This window comes from Echinops telfairi, unplaced genomic scaffold, assembly GCF_000313985.2.
Source record: "Echinops telfairi isolate 266 unplaced genomic scaffold, ASM31398v2 ScPeMD7_1713;HRSCAF=2227, whole genome shotgun sequence".
Lineage (NCBI taxonomy): Eukaryota > Metazoa > Chordata > Mammalia > Afrosoricida > Tenrecidae > Echinops > Echinops telfairi.
Window position 1 is genome coordinate 19,749,169 of NW_022105611.1, and position 26,638 is coordinate 19,775,806.

Sequence of the window (26,638 nt, forward strand, 5' to 3'; positions counted from 1 at the left end):
ATGGGTCAGTGAGGGGCATCATGTCTCATAGTGGGGCCGGACATGTGGTCCTCTCTGTGGACTGATTGCTCTAATTGGGGTCATTGTCCTCAAAGCCTGGTGGGCCAGGATGTGCTCCACTCTCTCCTCCTCCCGCCTCATCTGCTCTTGTGTGCTCTGATCAGATATGTCCCTCTCCTGGAGCTGCAGAGTCAATTCCGTCCTTTGAAATAAATTCTTCTGGGGGGAGGGGGAGGTGTCCACTTAGTATTTGTGACTGGGGCCGGCCCCCCACCATCTACATATTTTTTGGGGGGATCTATTATTCCATTGTTCTGTTCCTGGGTCAATTCCAAACTATCTTAATTACTTTTGCCCTATATCTTAATCATCTTCTTCAGGAGGGTCTTCTCTTACATCTTTTCTGACAGGAGTAGCTTCTTCACCTCAGTCTGTCATTCTTCTAAAATGGAAACCTGCTGTTTTGGTTTCAAGCATGCTACCATGCATCAGGTAAAAGTTTATTGAGCAATTTAGTTTTCCAAACAATCGTTCCCATACAAACTGTCCCGTAATATTGGCTGCTCCAGTGGAAACCTGTTTTTTAAAGGGATCTAATGTCATTCTCCCTCGGGGAAGCTGTTGGTTTCAAACTACTGGTGAAATCCAGGGCTTTCTACTCCCATAGAGAGTTACAGACTCAGAAACCCACAGGGGCAGTTCTACCCTGTCCTCTGGGTTGCTATGAGTCTATGTGTCGGCACTGATGCAATAGCAGTAAGTTTGTTTGTTTTAGTGTGTCAATCACACACTAAACTGCGTTTTATTTTTTTAAATTAATTCCTTTAAGCCTGATTTTTAAAAAATCACTTTATTGGGGCTCATACAACTCATCACAATTCATACATACATCTATTGTGTCAAGCACCTTTGTACATTTGTTGCCATCATCATTCTTAAAACATTTGCTTTCTAAACCTGAATTTAAACCTTCCCTCTAACCGTGGAAGAAAAGCTTGCTCCCCTGCTGGCAACGCAGAGACCAAAAACCAGTCAAAACCAACTGCTGTGAAGCTGATTCCAACTCATGGCCAGGCATGTCGGGGCACCAGTGTGTCCCACAGGGTCTTCACAACTGTGACCTTTCAGAATCAGCTGGACGGGTCTTCCGTTACCTCTGAGAAACCTGTGACCTTTCCGTTAGTAGTCCAGTGCTTAACCCGTTTGTGCCCCCAAAGACCCCTCCTCAGACTAAAGCCTAAACAAACAAACAAACAAACAAACAAACAAACAAACAAACAATCCTGCTGCCAGTGGGGTGATCCCAACTCATAGCAACCTGGGGGACTGAGTGGAACTCACCTGGGTGTCCAGCTCCGATTTTCATGGAAGCCGACTACCTCCTGGTTCTCCCCAGTGGCTGCTGAGTTCAAAACATCAAGTGCTACCCACTGCGGCCCCCGGGCTTCTGCCAGAGATGGTGCCTGAGACGGGAGGGAGCCCTGGGGCCGGGTGGGTGATGCACGGGTCTGCCAACCAGCAGCCCCTCCATGGGAGGAAGAGGGGCTTTCAACTCCTGTGATGACTTGAGTTTGGTTTTGGAGTACCTGAGGTCGTTCAGAATTTGCCTGGGCAACTTTAAAACCACACTGTCTTACAGAAGAGGCCAGTCTTAAAGTAAGCCTTTCATATTTGAGGCAAAGGTCTGTTTGAGGTCTATTTTAAGACCAAACCAAACCAGAAAAAACAACCCCTCATTGCCATTGAGCCAATGCTGACTCATCGCGACCTTAGAGGACAGGGTAGAACTGCCCTTCTGGGTTTCCAAGACTGTCACTCTTTTTTTATATCATTTTATTGGGGCTCACACAACTCTTGAGACTGTCACTCTCTACGGGAGTAGAAAGCCCTTTCTCCCTCAGCATGGCTGGTAGTTTTGAACTGCTGACCTTACAGATCACAGCCCACGGCATGTAAAACATGGCAGCCTATTATTGGAAGATGATGACTCACTGAGAGAGATGAATACATAAATAAATACGAGGGAGTTGAGCCAAATGACAGAGCTATCAAAGCCCGAGGACTATGGTACGGGTTTGGAGTGAGCTGAGTGCTCAGAGAGCGACCATCCCGAAGCTGCTGTGCTCCTGCTCACTGCTGGCTGTGTAACCCAAGGCACGTTGACCTAATGCTGTCAGGCGGCTTCTGCCCACATTGACGACCCCACAGGGTCGGCGGGAAGACAAGGGATAGAAGGGCAAGAAAGCACGTGATACGTGTGAGACGGTCCCACCGTAGTGAGACACTGGAGTCAGACCTCATTCCAAAGCCTGTCTCTCTTAGTTACAGTTGAATGAATGTAAACAATTGTTCTTAGTCCCAGATGCCTGCTTGCTATGGGCAAATGTGAGGGGATGTACTTAATCAGAACATACCTCTAAGTGTTAACTTCTATAGAGTGTGAAATTATCCTTTTTCATTTTTAGCATTTCCAAGTCATGTGGATTTGAGTTTAATTTCTCTAATAACTAATAAAGTTGGGCATTGGTTTGTTTATTGGTTAGTTGTTTTACTCCTAGAATCAGTGGTAGTGGTGGGGGTAGTTAAATGTTATTCAAGATTACAAGGAAGGAGTTTAAGGGAAGGGCTTGACTGAGACACCTGGAAGAGAAGGGAGGGGAACATCTGATGGGAATCCTGTGTGGAGGGGCTGGGCCGAAGGGGAGGAGGCAGCCTATTATTGGAAGATGATGACTCACTGAGAGAGATGAATACATAAATAAATCCGAGGGCTCCAAAACGCTTGTGGGCTAATGGGATTCAGAGATAACAGAAGGTCCTCCTTTTTGAGGTCTCCTCTTATGTGTAGAAAACTAGCGTAAATCCTGTGAGGTGGAATTGGAGAGGTCAAGGTGAAAGCATGACTTTTTTATATATTGAAGGACAGGCAGAGAAAGATATACAAGAACTGCCTGCAATAACATCCCAAGAGTAGAGAGTGTGCTCAAAACCCAACCACTGGCATCAAGTCGATGCCCACTCATAGTGGCTCTGTAGCACAGGGAAGCACAGCCCCTCTGGCATTCTGAGATGGTAACTCTTGACAGAAGAAGAAAGCTTCACCTTTCTCCCACTGAGGCTGGTGGTTTTGAACCGCTGACCTTGGGGTTAGAAGCCCAGCAAGTAATCACTATGCCACCAGGGCTCCAAGCTTCTCAATGTCATTCTCCACTGGAAGGAACCAGGGCTATTTAGACAAGTGACTGATTGTGGGGCTGGGCCTAAGAGTACGTGATGTGCTTGGAGCATCTTGTGGTACCAGAATTCATGGAAACACTCAATGATGAAAACATTTCAAAACGGCATAGGATCCAGCTTGAAAGGTCTCCCACTGACTACCACAGGGCAATTTAAAGACCAAAATAAGCAATAATGAATGTAGATTATAACCTATAGACTAAAACATGAATCTGTGAGTACTGACATATTTATGAATGAGAAAGGGAAATCTACCTGACTGTAGAATGCCAATTTTAAAAGTAGGAAGAATAATAACATTCGAAAGCCACCATCTGGGAATCATCATAAAGTTAACTCATGGATGATCAAAGGATGCTAAGGCAAGTCTTATAAAGGACTAGGACATTTACCTGAGTCACAGAGCAGCCCCCTTAGAGTCACTCTGAAGACAGGCCGGGTGATCTGCTTTCTAAAGGTCACCGCTTGGGAAACACCATGGAGCTGTTTACCCTGCACACATGGGGCGGCCATGAGCTGGAACAGACTTCCTGGCAACAAACGGCAGCAGCGAAGTAGCTTCCTACAAAATGCTTACTGATGAACTCTGCCAGGGAAGAACCCCGTGATAAAAGTCCACATCTCTTGGCTCGAATCAAAACACAGATAAATCAGTGGTCAGAGACATGGAAAACTGAAACCCGTCCACGGCTGGTGGGAATGTAAAGTGGTACAGCCATACTGAAACCCCAGTTCGGCAGCTCAAATTGTGCAACACAACGGTACTCTATGATCCAGCAATTCACAGCAAGAGAACTGAAAACATGAGTCTGTTTAAAAGCGTATACATGGATGTTTATAACAGCATTTTCCATAAGAGCTAAAAGGAAGAAACATGCCAAATGGCCATCAACTGATGAATAGGTAACAATGTGTGGTACAGCCTTGCCCACCCCACCACTCACTGCCACCAAGTTGATTCCAACTCAGAGTGACGCTATATAGGGCTTCTCAGACTGTAACTCTTTACGACAGCAGACAGACTCATCTTCCTCCCACAGAGCAGCTGGTGGGTTTGAACTGCTGACCTTGGGGTAAGCAGTCCAACACCTAGCGCCACCAGGGCTCCTATATTCATTCATACAATGGAATATTATTTGGCAATTGAAAAATTAAATACTGATACATGGATGAAACTCAGAAATATCATGCTAAGTAAAATAAAACTCAGGAATTCTCTGTCACAGAGTCAATTCCGACTCTCAGGAGCAGGGCAGTATTTAATGTGGCTTTTTCTAGTCAGTCTTTGTAACTCCCAACAAACTGCCTTCTCCTGATGAATGTGGGTGGGATAAGGTGAGGAAAGATACTCATAGGATTCAGTTGTGAGTGCTTGTTAACAGGAGTCACAGTGGTTACCATCAAGCCTTCTCAGAAGCAGGATGGGGGTTTCACAACCAGTAAGAGTCAGGGGTAGCAGTGAGTGCTCTGGCCACGAAAACCCTGTTCAGTGAACCTCCTTGATCCAGAAGACAGCTGTGACATCAGAGGATCAGCGGCTGAACCAGGAGCCAGACCATGAGACAGAGTCGTGGACTTCCCAGCCCATACAGCAGGTAAAGCTGAGTGCTTTCGGGGAGGATGTTCACTTGTGGAGTGGTGTGCCCCTGGGCACTTAATTGAGGGAGCTGAGTTTGCTGACCCACAGAGCTGGAGCTAAGTGCTTTGGGGCTCAGGCTTACAGAGGAGTGACATGCCTTTTGGGCACTTACTAGCAACTCTAGAAGAATTTTGTTGTTGTTGTTGTGCGTTCATTTTTTAAAATCATTTTATTAGGGGCTTATACAACGCTTATCACAATCCATACATACATCAATTGTGTAAAGTGCATTTGTACATTCATTGCCCTCATCATTCTCAAAACATTTCCTCTCCACTTAAGCCCCCAGCATTAGCTCTAGAAGAATTTTGTCATGTGTACTCACTGAACAACTCTACACAGAGCATTTCCACCTGAATTGTAACCCATTAACCTCCATGATAAACCCACAATCATGAGCATTGTCTGTGAGTTCTCTGTGGCCATTGTAAGGGATTACAGAACCTAACCGAAAAGGCACCCCAGTGGCCTAGTGGCTACCCGTTGAGCTGCTACCACAAAGTCAGCAATTGAAAACCACCCGCAGGAGAAAGATGAGGCTTTCTACTCCTTTAAAAACTTATCTCCCCCTGCGGGGAAGGGGAAAAATAAGTCTTGGAAACCCAGAGTCAGTTCCACGCTGTCCTACAGTGTCACAATGAGTCAAGATCAACTTGCCGGTCGTGGGTTTGGTTGTTTTTTAAAGCGAAAAGTAGAGTGTTGTGTATTACAGAATCAGGTGTCTGGGCCTGTAAGTCTTCATGGGCACAGAGGACAGCCTCATCATTCTCTGACAGACCAACTGGTGGGTTTGAAATGCCAACCTTAAGGTTAGCCATCCAATGCCTAGTCCCCACAGCAGCGTCAGTGCTCCCATAGCTATAGAATGGGATGTTACTTGGCAATTAAAGAAAAATGAAATTTAGAAACTCTATACTAAGTGCAATAAGACAGACACAGCAGACCATGATTATCTGATTCCATTGATATGAAATTTCCAGAAGAGGCATTTCTACAAGGTGTATTGGTGGGTGCTAGGGTCTAGGAGGAGTGGGGGATGGAGAATGAGTGCTAAAGGATTTTTGGGGGGGAGATGAAAATGTTCTGGAGTTAAGTGGTGGTGATGATGGTTACATAACCTTGTGACTATACCCAAATCATTGAATCGTACACTTTTAAAGGATGACTTTTATCTTTTGAAAATAATCTTAAAAAAAAAAAGGAAGACAGGTTAACATCACCAGTAATGGGTAGAATCAACATCACGGGCCTCCCAATATGGTGTATGCCAGACACAGGCTCCTGTCTGGAGTATTCCTGCCAAAATGCATCACCTGAATGTCGTCGTGAGGAACTACCTGACAAACCCAGGTGGAGTCCTTCCACAGACTGGGCTACACTCTTTAAAAATGTCAAGGTCGTGGAGAACCAAGAAACGCGAACAAGCCCTTCAAACAGATGGCAAATAGAGGAAGACAATGAAATACAAGGTACGCTTCTGGATGTGATCCTGGACCCAAAGGGAAGGGTTATAAAACATACTGGTTGGGCACCCGGCAAGCCTTGTGTGGGGTCTGCAGACTGGGAGAGCCGGTGCAATTCTCCTGATTGGATAGGTGTGTGTACTGTGGTTATAGCACAGTGCCCAGGCACCAGCAGCTGCACACTGGCATCGTAAGGGTAGCAGAACATGATGTTTACATATTACTTTCAATTGTTGTATACATCTATATTCTGCATACATCTATGCGTTTCTATGGAGCGCTTGAGAATCTAAAGCAAACATCATAAAAAGTTAACAATCGAGAGGCTTGGGTGGGAGTATACAGGAATCCTTTGGGTTAGTCTTGCACCTTTTTCAGTAAGCTTGAAATTATGTCATGTAAAAAAGGAAATAGAAAATATACCCACAAAAAGACTTAATCAGGAAAATGGTTCCCTTTCCAAGGTGATCCTCACAGGGCCTGCGCCTGGCACAAGAGTAGAATAAGCTCAATAGCTAGTGGCACTGCCAGTTTCCGGTATGAAAGACAAAGGTACTTCTCCCAAGAAGCCACAAGGGGGCACCTGAAAGCCAGAAACAAGGTTTAACCATTTCACCAGGTCTGCAGAGCTCAGAGGATGGGGGTGACCCCTATCCTTCCTTACCCAGAATGCACTCTTCAACCAAGGGGAAAAAAACCCCACAAAAACAAGCTTTGTCTGCTGCAAACCGGGACCACTTCCATTCACAGTACACACATTCAGCTCCTGCTGGCGGGATATGGATTTCAGGGCAAGCGTCAAGGTCAGTGCATCAGGATGGACCGACCAGGATATTAAGTCTGGAGACCTATGAAAAGGGACTGAAGATATAACAGCAGCGCCGAAGATTGCCGGCTCTGAGGGTCACTTGCTGGGTCAATGCCTCTGGTTCTTCTGCTTCAGTGACTTGGACTAGAGCCTGTTAGTTTACTGACCATACAACCAATCACTCCTCAAAAGGAAGCAGTTCTAGCCTTTAGCCACTTAGGTCTCTTACAATCTGCTCATGACAAGGCACTGTGGAAGGAACACAGGCTTTGGAGACAGACAGACTGCGGTCGAAATCACAGCATTAGATGGAGCACCTAGTTTCTTAAAACTTCAGTCTTCCTACTAAGCAAAACAGGAATAATGCCCATTTATTTCTAAGCATGTTGTAAAGATTAAATATATATAGTACAGACAACAAGAGTACTCGGTAGATACTCAACGAACTGTGCAGTATTTTATTTTTACACGTTGGTTTGGGTGTAAGCAACAAGGTATTTTAGAAGAAAATGGGATTTAAGGTCAAGAGACACTATGTTCACGTTGCTGCTCTTTGTTGTTCTGGTTGGGTGCTGTCCAGTTGGTTCCAACTTGTAGTGACCCTACGTATGTACAACAGAACAAAGCCCTGCCCAGTCCTGCTCCATCCTCACAATTATGATGTGTGAGCCCGTTGTTGGCATTCGATGGCCTGTAGTAAATCATTTCCTGTGAGTCCACCATCCACACACACACACACACGTCACAGAGCAGTTACAAGGATGACATGAGGATGTCCTTGTTGTGCCAGTTTCAACTCCTGGTAACCCCATGTGGGCACAGTAGAACTGTTCTGCTGGGATTTTATAGTTGTGACCATTTGGAAGCAGACTGCCAGGCCTGTCTTCCGAGCACCCTCCAGAGAGATGTGAAGCAACCTTTCTGCTAGTAGTTAAGCCCTTAACAGTCTGTGATGCTCAGGGGCCTACATGGGAATATACCTTTAAAAATGCCGCCAGTAAGATTACTGTCTCAGCCAAGAGGACCTTCCTCCCTAATGTAAGTACCAACCTTACCCTGTATGGTCTAGCTCAAGTGGCATCCTTCAAGATACCTCTTATAGAATAATCTCTAAAAGGGAAATATATCTATACTCTAAATACTGCAAAAATTAATGAGAAGGTGTGCATGAAATGGAGAGACATTGAGTGAAAAGAAGCCATGGAATACAAAGATTATGGTCCCAGTAATGATATCAAGGGTAAAAAACCCTGAAGTGGTTCACCACTGCTGACCAAAGTTCAGGCTCCTTACCTGGCATTGAAGCCCCTTCTCTGTTTGGGGTATCCCAACTTCTCCAGCCCCATCTCTTACAAACCAGCTGAGCCACACTAGGGTTCTTGGTACCAACAATGCCTGATATGCCCTTAACCCTCTTTTCTTCTAGGTCACTGGTTCCCAAGCTTTAGTGGGTCCCAGCATCACCTGGAAGGCTTGTTACAGCAGATTGGTGGTCCCACCCGTAGATCTGATCCAGGTCAAGAACTTCTATTTCTAACAAGTTCCCAGGTGTAAAAGGCCTCACAGGTTACTGCCCTATACTTGACAACCACTATCTTTATATTAATTTTGATTTGGTTTCTCCAACTGTACAAGGCCGACCAATTATGCTGGTTGTGTGGGACTGGCCCAGTTTGAGCAGTAAGTACCATCCCACAGAAAACCTCTCAGTCACATGCAAATTGGGGTGGCTGGTCATCGCACCTGTAACAGCTTGCTGTTTATGGGATACCTGCTACTAGGTTACTACAACTGTCAAGCAATCCTTCTCTCTAGCCAGGCCACCAGGGCGTGCCTGAGGAAAGAGCTCCACTGGCTTCGTGGACTTGGTGCTCAGACTGTTTAAAAGAACAGATCAAACTCAGGCCCCTCAAACATACCTCCTTTATTTCTCAGCAAACAGGTTTTAGCCATCTGGCCCTTATAAACATCAAACACAACTGTGAGAGCCAACTGGAGGCACTTTGCCCCCTGTTGCCGGGGTGTGTTTACACAAGAAGTTGGGCCAAGTGCAGTGAGCACCCGTGAGCTTCTTACTCAGTTCAAAGTAGGTCTCATCATGAGATGACAGCTCCACACGGGCAGTATAGCTTAGTTTGTTGTGACTTCCAAGGGTGCCCAAATCAATAAAGGGCCATGATATCGGGCAGGACTGATGTTGCTTCTAGTCACAGTTGATAAGGATCAATCTTTTCACTAGCTGGGGACTTCTCCTTCCAAGGGGTCAGAGATCAGAGAGTTGATAGCGTCGCACAAGACCATCTCGACAGGAGGTGTAGATCTGCTTCTCCCATGTGGCTACCTGGAACAAGTCAAGGATCAGGAGTCCACAGGTCAAAGGACGCCTGAGCTTCTTAAACAAACAAACGGGAAAAACACAGATCCTTGTGGTAGTCCCCACTGAGATGTACTATCACATCCCTGATTGGTACAAAAAGCTCAAGGAAAAAGGAATGGAAAGAGTGGAATTTCCCCACAAGCTTTTTGAGGCCCCCTTGAATTACCAAATGGCTGGCCAGGGCCAGGGTGCATGTAGGACAGGACAGAGAACCCGATTGGTCCAAGTAGAGAGTCAAACCCATCAGTGCTGTGTGCGGCTTAGTGCAGAGGGTCTGACCTTGGAGTGAAGGAGGTGTGTCCAAGGATGAGTTTGGGTACCCCTGAATCTCATAAAACTGTAGCAAAAAAAAAGATCCTGACTCCCCCACTCCTTTTAGGAGGATTTTAGCAAATACTCTTAAGAAGTTCTAAATTCAAAGAAAGTTTAAGAACCAGTTATTTAGTGGAAATAGTTTGACTTTGAGGCTTAGCCTAATCCAAGGTCTGCTACTATGTGAATGCATAACCTGAGACAACTTTCTTAACCCTTCTGGGCCATGGTTTCCTCTGTAAGATATGTAAATCCACAATGGAGACACAATGTAAAAAAATATGCAGGGATTAAAATAAATATTAGACCTGTGTGTATCTACCCAGAAAGAGCTCTAGAATGGTAAGCAAAAGGAAAAAATAAGAAAAGGTAATAGTCATAGAATCATCTCCATTACATGCAAATTTAAAACTAGAGTGTTGGGGCTAGGGGATGAAGTCACTTCTAACTTAAAGCCTTGCTTTCTCTCCATTCTGTCACTGGCTATACAATAAAAACGACCCTCCCTAATGAATACAAAGTACCTAGACTGGGTCCCCTTGAAGCTCTAGGTCCTGAGTGAGAATTACCCAGGCTTGGTCACTTCTTAGGCCCGTACCTTATACACGGGGTCACAGTCCGGCCCAGTGAGCTCAATGACATAGTCTAAATCTTGCTGGACAATGAAACAGCTTCCATCACCTAAAGGAGGAAGAAAATTAAGATACGTGAAATGAAGCCTGCATTCAAAGAATAGCCCTAAACTATGAATGACGTATTGTGGCTGCTTAGAACGCTGCATTGGGAGGATCTGGAGGCCCATTTATTAATAAGTGGTGGAATGAAGACTTATACATGGTTCAGTTTGGACCCCAAATCTATACTCTTCCCACATCATGCTTACTGTGCAGGAAAATAAGGGTTAAGTAGGAGGTAGAGCTGGAGCTATGAGCTGCAATCATTTATACAGAAAGGATGGCTGAAACAATGAAGTCTTTCAGGAAGTGTAGCAAACAAAGAGGTGAAAGGGCCAAAGCTGTTTTATGGATTGAATTGTGTTCTCCTAAAATGCTGGCATACTAAGACCTATACCTGTGGACGAGTTGGGCTGCTAATCGTAAGGTAGGCAGTTCAAAACAATCAGCCACTCCTTGGGAGAAAGATGAGGCTCTCTGCTCCCCTAAAGATTTACCGTCTCAGACACCACAGGGGGCAGTTCTCCTAGGTCCTATAGGGTTGGTAAGAGTCGGAATCCACTGAGTGGCAGTGAGTTTGGTTTGGGTTAAACTTGTACAGTCTTATCTAGGAGGAGAATTTTCCTTGTTACGTGAATAATGCCATATCAGTGCAGAGTAGGTTTTAAACCCAATTACTATTTTACTTTTTATTAGAGTCTAGGTTAAAGTTTATAGAGCAAATCCATTTCCATTCAACAATTTATGGATATTTCATTTCGTGCATCCCCTCAATGTAACAACACTCTTCCCACTTCCTCCCTGGGTTCCCTGTTTCTACTTGTCCTTTCCTGCTCCTTTCTGCCTTCCCAGCCCTTTGGGGCAAAAGTTCCCATTCTGGTTGACCATATTGAGGAGTACACTCTTCTCTAGTGTTACCACTCACAAGTGGTCCTGTCTATTGTTGGGAAGAAAATAGACTCCGAGGGGCTCCGTTCCACACTGCAAGAGTATTTCAGGTCACAGTATTGAGGATTCCACCAGTCTCTGTCAGATCAGTAAGTCCAGGCTTCTTAAAGATTTTCACTTTTGTTCAACTTTTATTTTTCCCTTCCTCTCTGTCCACAACCTTCTATTGTGATCCTGGATCTAGTTCTGGTTTCAGGAGAGTGGAGGCTATATGGTCTGAATAGTCCATCAATCCTATGGACTGACTGCTTCCTTGAGCTTTTGAATTTCTCACTCTTCTTTGCTCCAAATGAGGAAAGACCAATAGTATCATCTTAGATGGAAAGCACAATTACCTTTGAGCTATGAAAAGCTATCAAAAGCTGTAAAAGGAGCAGGCACAGAAGCAAGGAAGCAGAGAAGGAACAGAAGGTGAAAAGTGACAAGGGCAGAGCCGACAGAGAAAGTTTTCTCCTATCATCGGTTACCCTGGATTCAGACCTCAGCACTGTAAGAAGGAAAAAATGTCTGTGCGTTAGAGCCACCTACTTGTGATGTTCGGTTACAGGCGTGCTGAGAAAGGAAGACGAGTGAAATCAGGAAGTACCTGGGTTAGGCACAGCAAAATAACAAAGAAGTCAAGTGGAAAGCCTACAGCAGAACAATGAATCATGATAGGTACTTTGAAATATAATTTATGGTAATCAGAGAAAGTATTCATTAGAGAAAATAACAAATCATTAAAAAAGGAGCTTTTAAAAGTTTATGGAAAAGTGCCATTATCTTTTCATTCCAGTTTTCCACCAGCTTTTGGAAGTCCCCGTAGTGCCACAGAGGAAGAAAATTAGAGTATCAGAATGAATTGCTAAGAGTCATAAAAGGTAAAGACTGATTTATGCTTTTGTCCAACAAACACGGTCATGCTTTCTTTAGTCCTGTGCAAGAACCGGGGATACAGAGATGAAGGAGACAGGGTACCTGTCCTAAAGGAAATTAGTGACTAGGAGATGAATTGGGGTCATGCCCAGAAAAAGTCTCTAGACTTTGCAAGAAGTACATCATTGGTGACCTGGAAGAAAGCAATCTGAGCAGAGGGACAGGTTGGGAGCCAGGCTGCAGAGGTTTCCCTAAGGAAAAGTGTGGCACAGCAACCAAACTCTCATCCCAGAATTCTGGCAGCCAAGGGGATGGGGGAGAGAGGATTAGGATGTGTGGTGGCAGCAGCATCCAGTGAGCTGTCAAGGGCTTGTACCAGCTTCCTCTCATCATGGTTCCCTAAGAGAGGACTGCTGCACCACAAGCTGGTACTGTTTCACCGGGAGGGGTGGGTGGGGGGGTTAGAAAGGGAAATTGAGGGAGCGTGAACATTGGTCTGGCAATATTGCATGAAAAGGGCTAGAGAAATAAGCCATCAGTTTGACAGGGATGAAGGTGGCTACATCAGAGAGCTGGCCGTGGAATCCAGGCACTGTACTGTAGCCTTCTTCCTAACAGAATCTCAACTGTCTCCAGTGACCGGTGCCCCAGGAGGCAGAGCTTGATTAGCCCCAGTGCATCACAGCACTTCTGTTCCCATGGCCAGTGACAGCCTTTGGTAGAAGCATGTGGTGCATTTTCGTCAAAGGACTTGAGAGCAAGTCTGTTAGGCTGCTCCTAAGGCAATTCCCCTCATTCGTAAAAAAGGCTAGTAACCGTAACCACTATTAAGTGCGGATGAGAGGTGCTGTACCCATCTTGCATTGTGGTCACAAAGGGATAAGCCAGAGAAGAAAACCCAGGGATCAGAGTCAAAAGCCAGAAAGAAGCTGGGTTCTTGATGTTTGGTTCCTTTTACTGGTCTAGATTTGGGAGAAAAGAACCTTTGCATTGGGAACAATTTTAGATTTACAGAAAAGTTACAAAAATAGTACAGAGGAAGTTCCCACATTGCCTTGAGTCAGTTCGTTTCTCCTAATGACTCACAAAGAAAGCCACGTTGGTCCAATCTGATGACCCAAATCTCTTACATTATCCAGAGATCGCCAGGTCTATATGCCCTTTCCCTTCAAGCCCTGGATCCAGTCAGACTGCCCCATCGATTTAGCTGTCAAGTTTCTTTAATCCTACTGACTTTGTTTTAGTCTGTAGGACATCTGGTGGTGCAATTGTTAAGCACTTGACTGCTAACCAAAAAGTTGGCAGTTCAAGCCCAGCCAGAGGCTCTTTGGGAGAAAGACCTGCTGATTGGTTTCCGTAAAGATTAGCTAAGTACCAGTACTGACTATTGTGATCAAGGAGTCCATCGAAGACTACAGAAAGAATTTCAAATCCTCCTGGGCGCTAGACTTTTGGAAGCCATGGAAAGTAAATGGACTGCTGAAACTGTTGGCTGAGATAATCTTTAAAACTTAAACCCAACAGTGAGGGAGGGGGGAGCGGTGGGGAGGGGGAGAGGAAAAAGGAAAATGAGGAGCTAATTCCAGGAACCCAAGCAGAAAGCGAATTTTGAGAATGATGAGGGCAACAAATGTATAAGTGTGCTTTACACAATTGATGTATGTATGGATTGTGATAAGAGTTGTATGAGCCCCAATAAAATGATTAAAAAAAAAAACTTAAACCAAACGGGAGGGTGGGGTAGAAAGGGGGAACCTATTACAGGGATCTACATATAACCTCCTCCCTGGGGGACGGACAACAGAAAAGTGGGTGAAAGGAGACCGTTGGACAGGGCAAGATATGACAAAATAATAATTTATAAATTATCAAGGGTTCATGAGGGAGGGGGGAGCGGGGAGGGAGGGGAAAAATGAGGAGCTGATGCCAGGAGCTTAAGTGGAGAGCAAATGTGTAAGAATGATGAGGGTAATGAATGTACAAATGTGCTCTGTACAATTGATGTATGCATGGATTATAAGAGTTGTATGAGCCCCTAAAAAATGATTTAAAAAAAACCAACATCTTAAACCCAAAATAGCCTTGACTGCTTCTTAAAACAGAACAATAGTTTATCTCAATGAGTAAGTAAGGTCAGCTTTGAGCGTTATGTTCTTTAAAGGACTACTGCTATATTGGGTCTTAAAGGCTTGTTTTGGAAAAAAGGAAAATGAGCTGATTCCGGGAGCCCAAGAGGAAAGCGAATTTTGGGAATGGTGAGGGCAACAAACGTATAGATGTGCTTTACACAATTGATCTATGCATTGTGATGAATAGTATGAGCCCCAATAAATTGATTAAAAAAAAAAAAAGGCTTGTTTTAAAACAGTGCTTCTCAACCTTCCTAATGTTGCGACCCTTTAATACAGTTCCTCATGTTGTGGTGACCCCAATCATAAAATTATTTTAGTTGCTACTTCATAACTGTAATTTTGCTACTGTTATGAATCAGGCGACCTCTGTGAAAGGGTCATTCAACCCCTAAAGGGGTTGCGACCCACAGGTTGAGAACCGCTGTCTTAAAACAAGCAGCCATCTAAGTGAGGCATCAACTAAGTCCACCTGGAAGAAGCACACTAGCCTGTGTGATCCACAGATTGTACGCAAATTCTAATCTGAAGAAGGGAACAGTATCAGAGCTTAAATTCTGAACACCTGGCTTGCAGAAGGCTATGAATGATAGTGGAAACCTCAAATCCTTTTGCAAGGTCCCCACATGAATCTCTGGTGAATCTCTCTGATAACAGTCTAGGGGTATGAATAAGCTTGTCATCAGAGAACACTATGAAGGCAATTATGTCAGATGTAATTAAAATTATAATGTTATACCTTATTTGATATACCTTTTGATCCATTTTACGATCTCCCTTTGACACAATTGTTTCAATTTTTAATATCTGATTTCTTTCCATTGAGGTTTTTCCCTGTTTTGTTTTATAATTGTTGAGGGATTTTTTTGGCTTGCTTCCTGTTTGTGTTCTGTATGATTTTCTGAATAAGAAAATGGGTAAAGCTATAGAGACAGAAACTGAATTAATAGTTACCTAGGAGTATGGCAGGGAAGGTTGGGGGAAAATGAGAGCTAGCAACGAGTATGAGAAGAAAATGTTCTGAAACTGCGGTGATGCTTGTACAACTAAGTCTTAATATGACTGAATGATTACCTTGCGTAATATATGAAGTATATGCCAGTAAAATGATTTTTTAAATTACTGATATGGAATTAAATTGATAACATAACTCAGAAGATTACATAGGAACCTTCAGGGGCAAGGAGTGTGTTACTGAGGATGGAGCAACTCAGAAAAGGAGGCTGAGAATGGTTGCTCAACTCCCAGAATGTTATCGGTGTCACCAAATGGAATGTGAAGAAACTGCGGAAGTGGGGAAATAGTCAGTGAAATCGAGCACTTTCCAAATTATTTAAGCAGTTTTAAAATGAGTACTACTATAAGCCCAAGCATCCTGAAACCCTCAGGTGAGGTGTTCCCCCATGCTGTGTAGCCCTCCTGACTGCATCATTCCGGCGAGGACTCAGTTTCCCTTGGACACATAGTTCCAGCCCTACTCCCAAACTCCACACCAAGGGTTGGGTCCTGACAAAGCCAAGTCTGGCCTAGAACATGTAATAAAGCATCACAGACCATCCCTACCAGGAAGTAGGCACTCAATTCTAATGCCTGACAATTCTTGTCAGCCCCTTTCCCACATCTATGCCTTTGCACACACTATAGCTTTGCCCGTCAATATCCATTTTCACATCTCTCTACTAGGTGAAATGTTCATCAGTTTACTTAGGCCACAAAGCCTTCCTTGGCTGTACTCCTACCACCAGAGTTACCTCTTCTCAATGTTCCTATGCAAACTTCTACTGTAGAATACCAGATGGTATTGTAATCACATGTTCCATCTCTGTCTTCCTTAATAACTGGGAGCACCACAGGGTACAAACTGTAACTGATTTATCATTAAGTCCTCAGTATCTTGTAACAATAAGGCCCACTCACTTATTCTATCAAAGTTTGTTGAGAACTTACCACATAGTAAACACTGAGTTAAAAGAGGGATATCATGATGTAAAAGGCAAAACCCATTCTCAAGTGAGTATACAAATAGTTACAATGTTGAGTGATATGTGCTATGCAATAAGAACAACGTATGTACCAAAGAATCATAGACCCAGCCATAGGCAGACAAGTAAAACTGTTTAACTAACTGAACTACACGCAAGCATCTCTCTCAATTGCTCCCTGGACCCACCTTGGCTAGCAATGAATCCGTCTCTGAAACGCAACAGGGAAAGCACTGGTGCTCCTGATCTGTGGATAACTTGAACCGGAGCCCTAGAATTCAAAATAAAAGGGACAATTTTACTTCTTTTCTTCAAAAGGGGAGCTTTATGATATTCAACATAATATTAACCACATAAAAACTAAGAGGGAAAATATGAAAGAAGATTAACCCATATGGATATTCGTTTTTCGCCCTGGTAAGCTCTTAAGTGGCAGATCAAGATAATTAACTCAAAACCACCTTGGAGTGAAGATCTTCCAACTGGGATATGAGGGATGGTATCAGAGCCTTGGAAGCCTGTGTAAATGGAATTAAAGTGCTAACAGGAAAACACAGAAAACAAGGACAAAGTGGGGAGAAGCGACCATTTTACAACAGCTGCATGAGAGCAGAGTCAAAACCCACCGGTTCGTTGGAGCTGCATCCCATCTCTTCACTAGATGACGGTGTGAAGATGACTGTACTGATAATAGTAAAATATTAATAACTGCTAAATGTTGAGATGATTTTAGGCATTTAACACATTTTATCTCATTTATTTAACATCTTATCACAGAAATGGAAGCTCCATAAACCCTATGTTCAGATGAGGACACTGACCCAGAAAGCTAAAGGAATGTGCTCATGGCTATTATGCTGGGATTTAAAATCCAAGCACGTGTGCATCAATCACTATCATACCCACTGTCTGCCTGAGTGTGGTACGGAGGCTGAGGAAGCCAGCGTGTTCGGCTAGGTTCTCCCCACTCTGTAATGTAATTTGGCACAACTACAAGTTAAGAGCACCAAAAAAGGGAAGTGGAGAAATATACCTTTTTGCAAGGCGGGTAGGGCACACAGGCATTTTCCTTTCAGCAGCACAATACAGCTAACAAAAATGATTTTTTTCCTAGTAGGCAGGTACCTAGCAGGTATCCTTGAATCCAAGACTTTAATGGAGTAGCAGTGTTGTTGTTTTGGGGGGGTGGGGTGCAAATGTGCCCATGTAAATAAGGCACACATCTATAATGTGACCAGCAGGCACAGGAAACTAATGATCAAGAGGTTTGCACTGTTTATAACAAATCTCCCTCAAAATGTCTAACATGCATGGTATTTGTGTAAAAATATTGATAGTTACCTGTTGAATGCTGTCCCTACTTAGGTAAATCAGAATTGATTTCAGGAAACATAAAGCCTACTCTTTTCAATGACTCCAGCTCTCATTTAAACCTTTCCATAGGACAAGGTCTGTTTCCTTGGGGCCCTCAGAGATCAATGAAACAGGATGACTCTCAATATAAAGACCTTTCTGACAGAGATAACTGCACAGTAATAGAATAGGGCTTTGTTAATGTCCAACCGAGGGAAGGTCCTTCTGGTCTTTCCTTGGTTACCCTACTCGACAAGATCCAATCAACTCTTCTTTCCTTAGTGCTTCCTCACATTTCGGCGTCTATCCCGCTCGTCAGATGGCCTCACAATGGACTTGCGCTTGTCTGTCTTTGCCATTAGACTGCGGGTGCCTCAGAGGTGGAGTTTATATCTTTTCTTTCTGTATTTCAATGTTCTGCCCAAAGCTTGGTGCCCACAAAAATCGTGTTAATATCAGCTGAGCAAAGGAAGGAAATTAAAGGGAGAGAGTCACAGAGATTCTTAAATCCTGGGACAGAGGGTTGTGAACTCTTCTCTAAATAGTTTTAAGGCCAGGGTTAGACCTGTCAGGTTTATTTCTTAAAACTAAGCAAAGAACTAGAGCTGCCTTATATAATCTAAATATGATTGTTCAATCTTACAGCCTAAGTCTAACGCCAGAGGAATCATTGCTGAGCTCCTCAAAATAGAGAGTTCTAGACATCCATTTATAATGAAATGTCCTTTCCTTATTTAGACTCCCTGTCCAAGGCAATCATCTCAGCAGGACAATCAGGACAGTCTGATCAAGTTACTTTTTAATATGACTCTAGCAATAATAATAACAATGAAGTAATTCACACTGGAAAAGCTTTATAAATAGAAAATACACCCTCTATCAACAGTCATCTATGGGCTAGGCTACCTCAGTATGAAGGCCAATAAAAAATTCCACTCTGCAGAAGAGGTGCATCATGCAAACGGATGGTGACTCACCTCGGGTTCCTCACATCCAACTGATAAATATTTCCATCCTGTGTCCCAGCCAATAGAGAGAAGCCAGAAAGAAAAGTACAGCAGTTGAAGGCATCTGAGCCAATAAAGAGGAACACCTGGGAACACACAGGAGCCAAAAACAAATTAAAGATGAATTTGTTTCCAAGAATAAACAGGTACCAAGTAAAGGAAAACTTTACTATTGTAAAACTTTACTATTCTGACCCCTTTGCACATTCTCAAGCAGTGAACTAAGGATTCACCATTAACTCAGGAGAAAGCACTCCCAGGATTTCAGCAACTCGGGATGGCTGAGGACTGGAGCAGTTTATATAATAACGTAAACCCAGACTGAGATAGCAGCTTTCAAACTATTAAACCACACCCCACATCATGGACACCTAAGATCCCTACCATCAAAAATCCTTCATATTATCACAACATCCTCCCCATTTGAGAACACTTGTAATTCACACATTTAGGTTTTTCACTTCAAGGAACCTTTCAAAGGGTCTCAATGGATGCCCAACGTGTTTTCCAAAAAGCGGGTTACTTGGTAGAAAAAGACATAGGCTTAAATAAAGTGCAACCGAAAGAATCGCAATGCCCCCATACTTCGAAACAAAGGAATTAGTAGATTTTCATCTGTTCCTTACAATAGCTTAAAATGATCATTTCTCCCTATACTCTTCTTAGAAAAGAAACAAAAACATTTGAAATACCTTTGAGAGTAAGACCGATATGGAAATTCAGAGTGCAAGGGCAATTTCATCAAACAGAGTCATACTACACCTCTGAGGCAAACTTTGACAATGAAAACACCACCAGCACAGAGTGACGGGATAAAATGAAAACACAGAACCACTGGCCAAACAGAACCGCCAGAGCTGCCCGGAGAGGGACGGCAGGAGGCAGCAGATATTTAATAAATGCAATCTTAGGGAAGACAGGGTTAATCAAGAGCACAATCTCTCAGCAAGACTGCAGAGGATGAAAAGACAAAAAACTAAGACATCCTTCTATCAAAGACATCCGGTCATTAATCAAGAGTCTAGAATGCATGAGTCCTTACAGAATTTCATAATACCTTAGAGGCAACAGCCCCTGAATAAAGGGCATCTATGAGGGTAAGTCTAAAAATACTGCTAGTAGGTCTCCCGCTCAAACGTGTGGCTTCATTGCAAACAGAATATGCTGACACACGTCAATCAGTGGACAGCTGCCAACAACAAGGACTCTCAGAAATCCACTTGCCTTGACCTGAGGCTGCCATCGGAAAGAAAAGGATACTTTGTGTACCTGGGAAAGTGGATTTTGAGGTTCACAAAACACAAGTGGACCTCTTCTCAAATCACTGAAGTTTTAGAACAAATTTACGGGTGTGCTGTACCACAGAAAACAAGAGCTTTTAGATGACAGAGCATATTAAAGAAGGTTAGTGAGACTTCAAAGATGAGTCAAGAGAGGGACGACCATCAACCTGGATGAGTGAAGATATAATGCAGTTCAAGTCCAAAAACTGGAGGAAGACGAACACAGAATTACATGGCTGCAATATTACCTACTGAAGTCAGGATCTGACATAGTTCAGCATTTTTATTTTTATTTTTTACTTTATTTTTCCTGCCTGTCACCCCACTGTCTCCCCAGCATTTTTAATAAGAAGCGAACTACTTGGCCTCAGCAAACTTTCAGAGGATGCTGGGTTAGTCTGGATAGACTAGAGAAACACATTCAGACATTCATGTGTATAGGAAAGAGCTTTATATAATAGAGCAATTGAATATTGAGAAAACATCCCAGCCCAGTCCAGATAAAGTCCATAAGTCCCATATTAGCCCATACGTCCAATATTAATCCACAAAGTCCTCTTCAGACTCGCACAACACAGGCAATGATGCCGAATGCAGGAAGATCACAGGCCAGTGGGTGGGAAGTCTTGTGGATCCAGTGGTGTTATAAGCATCTCAACACTGGCAGGGGCCTCCACATGGCTTTATCAGCTCCCAGGGCTCTAGCGTAGTTCCATGTATCTTGTAAGCTGCAATGTTTCCCAGGGAGCGAGCCAAGAGAGAGAGTGTCTCCCACCTTCAAGGAGGAATTACAGGAGTTTCCAGAATTCTCCAGACAAGCCCATGCCCACACAGAGGCTTCATTGGCTATCACCTGATTGACAGGCTAGACCCCACCCCTTCCCTCTTAATCCTCCCAAACTGACAATTATATATAATTACCACAGATGCCAAAAATGTTTATGAAAATCAACTAGCCTAAAAGAACTGATCTTTTCATAAGTCTTTAAGCAAGATTCAAGTTAATGAAGATGATTTTGATAGGTAAGAAGATTAGAGATAAAGGGGATTATCTCCATCTAATGCCCAAGCTACACAAAAATTAGATGACCATGCCACAATAAATGGGTGGAAAAAAATCAGGCGCGCATTAGACACCTATGGGGACAATTCAAAACTGGGATGCTCAGACCATTGCCACCTAGGTCCAGGTGAAGGTTAATCTGGACACATACACTAAACACCATGACAGCACATCACAAGTGTGTCAGAACTCAGCCACTAAGATAGGCCAATACCCTCAACCACAGCCCCCTCCCCCAGGTGGGCATGGAAGGGAGTAAATAGCAGAGACTGAGGGCAGGCCTTTCTTTCAGGTAGGAGGGTGGGATTGCTCCTGTATACACAGCGTGCTCTCAGCAGTAGCACTCTCTTTCCTTTTTTGGTTCAGGCACTCTTTTGGCTCTGTGGACACCTCTGAAGGACGATTTTTCCATGTGGTTTTTCAAGTTCCCCTGTAGCGGCCACTTTTGGTGGCGAACTCTCCCATACCCTGCCAGGCAGCCTCGCACACTTTCCAGAGAGCATATACTGTCTGAGACTGTATTACCTGAAACTTTCCTTTCCCTCATCAGAGTGACTGGGATTAGAAAAGTGCTTCTGCCACGTGAATTCTTTCAGCGTGGAAAAGCAAGAACCGAGGTGCACAACCCAGAAACCTAACAAGGTTATGGGCACTGGTCTTGGACTTATCAAAATAATCCAGAGAGCAAAGTACAATCAAAACAGAGGCTTTCAATGGATCTGTTGGGCCAGTTAAATTCAAGGCCAAAAGGTCAGCTCAAAAGATGATGGCAACTGTTTTCAGGAATTCCAAAGGGGTAATCGTGACCAATTTTTCACAAAGGACTCAGATGATCATGGGGCTTATTATGAAGTTTAAAGAAAATTGAAGACTGCATTGTCGATAAAAAGGCCAGGAACTTGTTCCCATCATGTCAGTGTACCTGCTTAGTTTGCGAGGGCAACACATGCTGTCCTACAAGATTTTCATGGGGAAACCTTACTCCATCTACTTTACTTAGGGCCCTTGATTTTTTCCCCTTCGGACTTCTTTTTGCTCCCAACACTTAAACACCAAAACAATGAAATTAGAGTCTCCCAAGGATGCAAAAACTGTCATTTTGATATGGTATAAACTGAAGAGCATAGATACGGAAGAACTAGAGATGGCAACACTGTCTTCAAAAATATACTGACGGGCAGGATCAGGGAGGGAAGAGAAAGCACTGGGCTAGACTGATGACATGTTAACTTGGGTGAAATGGAAGACAGAAGTCTACAAGAGGGAAAAATCAAGGAGCAGGTTAAGGGGAAATTACGGGGGGATGGGGGGATGAGAGGGAGGTTGATGAATAGTTTGAACTGTTGAATACAACACTGATCTGAAATGTAGACACCCATCTAATTTAGTATAAAATATTTGCTTTTAAAAAGAAATATATAGACCTAGATGCAAGATAACATTGAAAAACAGTAGCTTCACATTTTGATATTTCTGCTTAATGAAGGTTTCTAGGATTTTGTTACAATATTATTTGATTTATCCTCATATATTTCCCTCTTCAATTTATAGTTTAGCACACTACTATTCAGAGAGGAAAAGTGACAGACAGGCCACAAAAGCAGTACAGCATTTCCTTCTCGACACATAACCCATCCTACCGTGACTCTTCGTGATGAAGAAAGTAAAACCCCCAGGGTTAAATAACTTGCCCCAGCCCATCACCATTAAGTAGATGAGCTAGGATTTAAATAGAGCCTCTATTCCCAATCTCATGACGTTATCTGTACTTTCACACACTCATCCTTCTCTAAGATGAAGAGAAGAAGTGGAAATTTTTTCAAAACTGCTTTCCAGAAAATGAGTGGCCTAGCTTGCCCTTAGAGTTCAAAGGTCTTATAGGAACCACTTGCCGGCTGCCTGCTCTGTAGTCCCAGGCACTGAAGTTTCTTATCTTCCCGAGCCACCAGCAGCATTTTCGCCTCTGTTCCAACTTCTCGTTCACCTGCAGGACAGATGCACTATGTCAGTAAGGGGCTGGGCTGATCAGCTGGCAGTATACACAAAGCAGACACCAGACTGTTTACTGACTACGCTCTGTGTTAGTGCTTCACTTACAATTAAAATAAAAGTCCTATATTTTGGCTATAGTGATGCTTACACATTGTATACATTTGTCGAAAGTCATAAAAAGATACGCTTAAAAGGGTGAATTCTTCAGAATCATTAAGTGCCAGGCTGACTGGTTAGATAGGGACTCATAGACGCTCCAAGACTATGGCTCTTCGTTACCCTCAGGTCTGGAAAGGAACTCACCCTGTGTTAGAACCATCTACCAGTTGACACCAAAAGGGCAGCATGTACCCAAAGGCAAAGTTCAGAAGGGTTAGGGAAGAAGAGGAATGGAAACAGGAAAACACAGGGTACATTCAGGATGAGCGCGAATCCAGTGAGGGGATTGCAATGGATCAACTGAAACAAAACGTGTATGAGTTGCTGTAAGCCTTTGCCTAACTTACAATAAAAAGTTAAAAATAACAACAACAACAAGGCAGGTGAGTTTTACTGCTAAATTAACTACATCTTAATAAGCCCAATTTAAAAAATATGTATATCTGGTACACTACATTTGGCAACACGGAAGTAATCGGTGACTTTGACGAAAACCACTTCAGTTAAGTGGTTAGAATATTAACCATCCTAGAAGAGGTTGAAGGGTAACTAGGAAGTGTGAAGTAGAAAAAAACAAGGATATTTTAATTTATTTAAATCAATTCAAAGAAACGAATTTTTTTAAAAATCATTTTATAGGGGGCTCATACAGCTCCTGTCACCATCCATCCATCCATTGTGTCAAGCACATTTGTACATTTGTTACCATCGTCATTTTCAAAACATTTTCTTTCTACTTGAGCCCTTGTCTCAGCTCCTTATTTTTTGCCCTCCATTCCCCATGAACCCTTGATAATTTATAAATTATTATTTTTGTCATGTCATTACACTGACCGATGTCTCCCTTCACCCACTTTTTGTTGTCAGTCCCCCTGAGAGGGGATTAAATGTAGATCATTGTGATCGGTTCCCCATCTCACCCCACTTTACCTTTACCCTCCTGGTATGGAGACTCTGATTATTGGTCCTGGGGGGTTTATCTGTCCTGGATTCCGTGTTTCCAGCTCTTAACTGTACCTGTGTACATGTTCTGGTCTACCCAGATTTGTAAGGGAGAATTGGGGTCATGATAGTGGAAGGGAGGAAGCATTAAAGAACTAGAGGAAAGTTGTGTGTTTCATCGGTGCTATCCTGCACCCTGACTGGCTTGTCTCTTCCTTGTGACCCTTCTGTAAGGGGATGTCCAATTGTCTAAAGCTTAACTTTCATGAAATAATGCCTGGGAAAGCTTAGGTTTAAATGAGATATACAACTATTAAAATTTTGTACCTGTTAAAAATGATCTTGTTCACCACTAGTGGCACACTTAGCACCCTTTAGGAAACACAGCTCTACCTATTAATCCATTCATTTCCAAAGCAGAAGCAGGAAGCAAGAGTTCCTGGGACCACAGGGCACTTACAGAGTGTTTAAGGGAAGAGAGAGAGCACTGAATATGTAAAACTTGAGGAGCAGAGACGATGGTAGACAAAAATTGTTCCATGGACACAGAGAAACAATGATTAGTTATGACCACAGAAAAATAAAAGAATGAAAAAGTTTTCTTATTAGGACCTTCATCATTCCGATCCACCAGTAAGTTTTCTCACACAAACACTCCAAATCTTTTTTATACAACACTCAACTTTTATTATATTTTTAATGCAAACTGGTCCTACATCTACCCTCTGCCTTGAGTCCTAACCTAGATATAGCCTTCCCGTTCCACATGTTCAACTCCAATTCACCCTTCAAGGTTCAAGCCAGCTACTGTTGCAAACACTTTTCATCTATATTAACCTAAATTACTCCCTTGCTCAGAAATCTAGAATTTGCATTAAGAATCACAAACGTCTTTCACCCCAAAGGGCACAATGTAAGCATTAATCTCATCTGCTAAATTAGCCTGTATTTACTCAGAACTACGATCGATACTTCCTTTATAGATCCTGAAGCAATAGACACCTGTGAAAACCAAACTCACTGCCATCAAGTCAATGCTGACTCACGGCGACCCTATAGACAGGGCAGAGCTGCCCCTGTGAGTTTCCAAGGCTGTAACTCTTTATAGGAGTAGAAAGCTCCATCTTTCTCCCACAAAGTGACTGGCAGTTTTAAACAGCTGACCTTAAGGTTCACAGCCCAACACATAACCATTATGCCACCAGGGATCCTTAGAAACTTATTAGGTATTCCATAAACAGTAATCTCATGGTGAAGACAGAAACATCAGTTACCAAGTGAGAAAGGATGAGGAAGAAGAGGGGAAACTAAAGCAAACCCAAAGGGGGCGGGGGCCCTAAGAAGACAAAACGAGGTCACAGACCCTTATCAACTTACTTGGCATCTGCTCGGGGGAGCCAAGGTTGATGGAGTTATCAGCAGCACCCACAGCCACTCCATTGACGGAAGAGCCACAGTCTGCAATGACTCCCAGGCAGGCTGAGCGCCCACAGTCCCAGAGCCGTGCAGTTCCATCCCGAGAACCAGATATGACATTCCTTCCCCGATCAACAATGGCTGTATCCAAAACACCTGGCAAGAGAAAAGAAAAAAATCCCTAAAATGGAGCAGGCAGTGGAGAAATTACAAGGGCAGAGAAGATGAATCTGCATACGTGGTTCTGTTCCTTCAAAAAACATGAACTGAGTATGAACTACAAACGGGGCATGTTCAATTCTAAAAAACAAAATTAAACAGAATCCCTGCTTCCCAATGGTTCAAAGACTCAATGTGAGACAGACATGGAAAAATAATCTCTGGATTTAACTCAAGCTTTTACTTGGGCTTCAAAACTTTTTCTTTAAACAAAAAATTATGTAGACATCTTTGAGAATTTGGGTTAAAAATTACTTTCTTCAAAGATCCTGTTGCTTCCTGAGCTGAACAATATTATAACTGGAGGTTATGAAACCAGACCAAGTGCCTGACCACACAGAGCTTATATTCTACTTAGAGACTGGGGTTGGCATACAAGCAAGCCAACAAGTACTAAAATGAGGCCAAATGCAACGAGAAAAGGCAATATTAGAAGACATGAAATAGGGTAGAGAGGTGCTATTTCACATTAAGGTGGTCAGGAGAGGCAGACACTTCAAGCAAACGAAGAACAAGAGTGTTCTGGGTCTGTTTGAGGAACAACAGGTCTGGAGCAGAGACTGCAAGGAAGAGAGTAATAATGTCAGAGAGAGACGGAGCTATGGGGGTGGGGAGGGGTGGCCTTGGAAGGGCAACATCAGTTTTGTACAGGCTCTGACCCCCGCCCCACCTCGCCCCAGCACTTCAACTTTTTTTTTTTTCTTTTTTAACATTTTATTAGGGGCTCATACAACTGTTATCCCAATCCATACACACATCAATTGTGTAAAGCGCATTTGT

At 43.3% G+C, this 26,638-nt stretch overlaps 1 protein-coding gene across 2 annotated transcripts in view; it reads right to left on the minus strand.

Moving 5' to 3' along the window:
• Window positions 1-9,056: 9,056 nt before the first annotated feature.
• PAAF1 (proteasomal ATPase associated factor 1) overlaps window positions 9,057-26,638 on the minus strand; it is a 45,132-nt gene continuing 27,550 nt past the window's right edge. For both annotated transcript variants that reach the window (XM_004708816.3, XM_045293122.1), the window contains 6 exons: window positions 25,601-25,795; window positions 23,023-23,114; window positions 18,755-18,870; window positions 16,613-16,695; window positions 10,435-10,517; window positions 9,057-9,488 (listed from right to left, as the gene is read on the minus strand). In XM_004708816.3, coding sequence (XP_004708873.1) covers window positions 9,411-9,488; window positions 10,435-10,517; window positions 16,613-16,695; window positions 18,755-18,870; window positions 23,023-23,114; window positions 25,601-25,795 — 647 coding nt within the window. In that variant the 3' untranslated portion in view covers window positions 9,057-9,410. The remainder of the gene's footprint in view (window positions 9,489-10,434; window positions 10,518-16,612; window positions 16,696-18,754; window positions 18,871-23,022; window positions 23,115-25,600; window positions 25,796-26,638) is intronic.